Source organism: Grus americana, chromosome 6 (genome assembly GCF_028858705.1).
Source record: "Grus americana isolate bGruAme1 chromosome 6, bGruAme1.mat, whole genome shotgun sequence".
Classification (NCBI taxonomy): Eukaryota; Metazoa; Chordata; class Aves; order Gruiformes; family Gruidae; genus Grus; species Grus americana.
The window spans coordinates 30,499,085-30,503,696 of NC_072857.1; the positions used below are offsets into that span (position 1 = coordinate 30,499,085).

Here is a 4,612-nt window from a genome sequence, read left to right on the forward strand (position 1 = left end):
CAAATATGGGAACAAGATTTCAAAACATAACAGCTAGCCATTTCAGATAAACTTGCTGAGTAAGTTTGGCAAGTGTCATGGCCTGTGTCATTAAAAGTTCAGAAGCAAGCTGTAGAAGTCTAAGGGTACCTTACAGTCTCCAGAAGTGGATTTAGTAAAACTCTGTCCCATGTCATTTGTCTGTATTGGAGATTTAATGAAAAATTACACATTTTGCTTCTGTTCTTTTTTTTTTTATTATTTTTCTCTAGGCTACTCCCCTTCCCCTGATTTTTTTTTTAAACTGATTATCAGATTTTACCAAAGGTAGTATCTGAGGGACCAAATGAATTTAAAATGGGTCCATAAATTATCCCTCCTATCATGAAGGATTACTAAGCTATTCCTCTGAGGAGCTGTTGATGGGAACAGATGTATAGTAAAACTTTGTGTCTATACAGTAAACCCTTGCCCTACATTGTAGCTTGTACATGATGAGCAAAGTGATGAGATCAAGTTTTATTAACCAATTACTTGGTTGTGAGCTCCCAGTGTTTTACAGTTGGCGGGGTGTAAGCAATTTAGAGTGGAGTATCTTTGCATTCTGATGAACTTTTTAAAGCAATTTAAATTTTGACTCTTGAAAAGATGATTAATCGCTTATTAAAATGCGGTATAGAATTCACACAGGTTTTTTGTTTTAGAGGGTAAAATGGTCAGGGGACATTTCTGTTTAGGAGTATCTCCTAGTAAAGTGACTCTGTGGTGCTTTGTCATGGAAACTTCCTCACAAACCAGTCAGTAGTGGATCCTGTGTGTTTGAGTCCTCATCCTCCCCAGAACTGATCACAAAACAGAAAAAATAGTATGAATGAAGCAACCTTTTACCTTTTGTTCTAAAATAAGGAAGACTTGGGAGTGACAGAAATACTGGCTATTGACACTGTTCTTTCTGTTCAGGCAGTTATTATTGTTGTGCTAGACTTTCATGTTATTAGTTTATGAAAAATGCAAGTAGTAAAAACTTTGTGGCTTCAAGTATACAGTAGATGTGAGTTAACAATCACTCAGGATAAAACAACTTGTCAAAGTATTAATAGATTCCTAGTACTGGGGTGTGTCTGTGTGTTTTTGTGTGCCAGTGTTCAATGATTACTTTGAAACAAGACTTATTACTGTTTTCTTGCAGATAGTGAATTCAGTATTTTCAGGATGGACATTACTAGCTGGTTATTTATGGAGAAATACCGTATGATTAAATAAAACTTAGTCATTTAACATTTTTTCCATATCAAAGATTCCAGGAAAAAGCTAATAAAGATTTTTAATAATTAAATCAGATACTCTTAATGCATTTTAGATTTACTATGGTAGCTTTTATTTGGGATTAAAAAAAAAACCCCCAACAACTAAATTGAGGTACCCCGTGCTGCATTTTTTAAATTTGTAATTCCTGTACTTTGCAATGAATCTTTTGATCTGTTTTCTTGTTTTGTCCTGGTAAGAATACAGGATATGCTGTCAGTTTTACTAGCAAAAAGAAACGTTCTGCAAGGGTTAAAAGATTATTTTTTTACTTTTTTCTGTCATACCAGGTTTGTTTCTCTGAACTAAGTTTTCTGAGGATTTTTACTACTTTAGCATTATGTAATCTTATCTCTGTCATAGAAGGAGCATAAGCAGCAAGTAGCCCACTTCTTGTGGACAAACAGGCTAGGCAAAGGGACATGGATGTGTGGTTGTGATATCCATGAAGTAGTGAGCCCCTCTTCACCAGGATAGCCCTGCGTGCTGGTATGAACCCCAGACGTTCAAGATTCGGTACTGGTGAAGGACTAAACCAAACGGGTTTTTAATAACCGTGACCTCTGCTGTATGATGTCCTTTAACTTGGGACCAGGGAAAAATCTTCATTCTTAGACCTGAAGATGGCACGTATTGAAGATCATGTTATTGGTGCATGTAAGCCATTATCTTAACTGTCTTACTGAGCTGGTTAATGCTGTTGACTGTTGTTGAAATGTGAAATGTAGTTACTATTGACTTTGTAAATATCTGCCAGAGATGAAATATAATTATTTTAAATCATTGTAAATAGAGATGTATAAAACTTGACACAATCTGCAATGCAGAAAAAAAAATTATATATATATAAATATATAAAGATGTTAAATAAATATTGTGCTGTTTCTGAACAGAAATGTATACTTTGAATTGCCTTTTTTTTTAAACTTTAATTTAGGTTGATGGGGATGTGTAATGCAGGGTAGATATGCAGTGTTTCGTACCTTGGACACCCACAGACACGCGAGTGCCTGGGGTGGGAGGCGGGAAGCAGCCGCCGGGGACTCCGTGCGAATTAACTTTACCTCGGAGCATTCATCGTAGCTGCTGTCATCTGCGTATTTCTGTGAAGAAGGGCTGGCAGAGTGGGGCCAGGGCCGGGCCGTGAGGAGGGCTCTGCCCCGGGGGGACGGCGGGGACGGGCAGTTCCAGAGCGGCGCTCACGGCGGCTTCGCGTCGCCACGGCAACCCCGGGCGCCCGCCCGGCGGGCGCGCGCTTCGCTGGCAGCGGAAGTCCTGCCCTTTCGCCGCTCCCGCCGGCGGGAGGCGGGGCAGAAAAGAGGGTCGCGGATTGGTCGAGGCACAGGTCAGTCAAGGCGCGGCGGCGGCTCTCAGTGCCCGCCGCGCTCGCCCTCAGGGAGAGTGGTGAAGTCGCCCGGTGTCTGGCACGTGAACCCGCTTCCTTCTCTTGCTGCCGCCGCAGGGGGCGGCCAGGAGCCCGCGGCGGAGCGGGGAGCAGGCAGGAGCCCGAGACTCGAGCCTCGGGCTCGGGCCCTCCGGAGCGCGGCGCGGTGAGGCGGAGGACAGTTCCGACGGTTCCTGCCGCGTGCCGCCGTGCGCGCGTTGCGGCAGCGCTCTCTGGCGGCGGGGCTGGGCGGGGCTCACGTGGCTGAGGCGGAGGTGTTTGCAGGGTGCCCGCCATGAGCCAGACGGAAGGGAAGGGCAGCGGCGCCCTGCAGGTGAAGTTCGTGCCCGACGAGGAGGTCCTGAAGCACATTGCTGACGACTCAGGTACAGCCGGCCCGGGGCAGTGGTCAGCCCAGCGCCGCCCGCTGCTCCCAGGGCGCTGGGAGAGGGGTCCGAGCAGCTGCGGCGGCCCCCCGGGAAGGGAGCCCTTCTCCAACACCCGGGGCGGCTGAGCGCCTTGGCCAGGCTGCAGGCAATACGAGGCCTTCAGCGTCATTCTCCTCCGACTGCCTTTTCCGCAGTTTATTTCTGTCCCTGCCCCGGCACATGGAAAGGGGCAGCTGCGGCACCGTGGCAAGTGCCCTCAGCTGAAGGTGGCGTGGATACTAGCTTCCCGAACAGCAGCCTGTGCGTAACGGCCTGGGAGCGGGGGCACAAATAGCCTAACTTCCTAACCATGATGTGGTTAAACACATACAGAATCAAATCTGAATGAGATTCGAGGTGGTTGCTCCAGGAGTCTTTTGCTGTAGTTTTGACTTCTTTTAAGGTGTGGAACCTCTGTGGAGATGCTTAAAGCTTGCCCGTACAAGGTACAGAGCACCCTGATCTGACTTTGCTGTTGGTCCTGCTTTGAGCAGAAGGCCAGACAGATGGTCTCCAGAGGTGTGTCAGCCTAAATTCTCCCATGAGTGTGCTGACAGCCTGTAGGCCAGGTCTTCTCCACTTGCTCCCCTTTGCTAGGGAAGCTAGAGGATGCCAAATACCATCCTCTTTGTGTGCAATTCGATACTTCTATGTGTGAGTCACTGACATTTTTCCCCAAACTGTGGAAGCTGGTGTGTGCTGAAATGGGGATCTTGTTCTCATGGACTGCAGAGGTAAAGCTTTAAAGAGGTAAAAAGCTTTTGTGGTAAAGGATGGATAATGGCTGTAGGGTCAGCTGACCATCAGGGCACAGACCAGCTGTTCTTTTAGCAGGACATCTTTTCAGTGTTGTATCTGTTTAGTGATTTGCACAACTTGGTCTCTGAATGGGGTAGCTGCATACTACTGCAATAGAAATAATGAAATAGCAGGAGGTTAAAGCTTTTATTGCAATCCTAGGTATTAAAGTACGGAAGGACAAGACTCAGCAGATGGTCAATGTGAAGAGATTTGTGAAGAAGCTTGAGAATATTTCAGACGATGAAGATCAGGAGATCCTGGAAGAGAAGAACTATGTTGCTGTTCTTGGAATATGTGCCCAAGGTATTAGCAGGGGAAGACCTAACACAGCTGTAACTTTAAGAGATTCTTGCAGTGTCAAGGTTGTACAATGTTGATGAAATTGTTTTTGAGGGCTGACCAGCTCTGACTATGCTTGTGGGAACAGGTAAAGGAGAGGATAATGATTCTAGGATTTTATTATGATATTTATTTCATAGCACCTGCAATATAAAGAGTCCTTTGAGCCAAATAGTAAAATGTTGCATTCCATCTTCCTTGGGTTGGGAATATACCAGTGCTTTTTAAATAGCTACAAGTAAGATTTCTTTTCACAGATTCAATGGGAAATGGCTCAAGCGTAAGTGGCGGTGAAGTTTACTCATTCCAGACTCCCAAACGTTCCAGCAAAATGGCAGAGCTGGGTATATTTTCCTTTTTCTTCTTTCATTCTTGC

General features: G+C 45.4%; 1 protein-coding gene across 6 annotated transcripts in view; it reads left to right on the forward strand.

Annotated features, from left to right (window-relative positions):
* LOC129207999 (hyccin 2) overlaps nt 1–4,612 on the forward strand; it is a 78,522-nt gene that overhangs the window by 56,008 nt on the left and 17,902 nt on the right. For 4 of the 6 annotated variants that reach the window (XR_008577644.1, XR_008577643.1, XR_008577645.1 and 1 more), the window contains exons 1-3: nt 2,640–3,054; nt 4,057–4,200; nt 4,494–4,580. Coding sequence is in view for 3 of the 6 variants with exons in the window: in XM_054829991.1 (XP_054685966.1) it covers nt 2,964–3,054; nt 4,057–4,200; nt 4,494–4,580 (322 nt within the window). In the remaining 3 variants the exon portion in view is untranslated. Of the gene's footprint in view, nt 1–2,639; nt 3,055–4,056; nt 4,201–4,493; nt 4,581–4,612 lie in introns of those variants that run through there. The other 2 variants (XM_054829992.1, XM_054829995.1) reach the window with 2 other exon arrangements.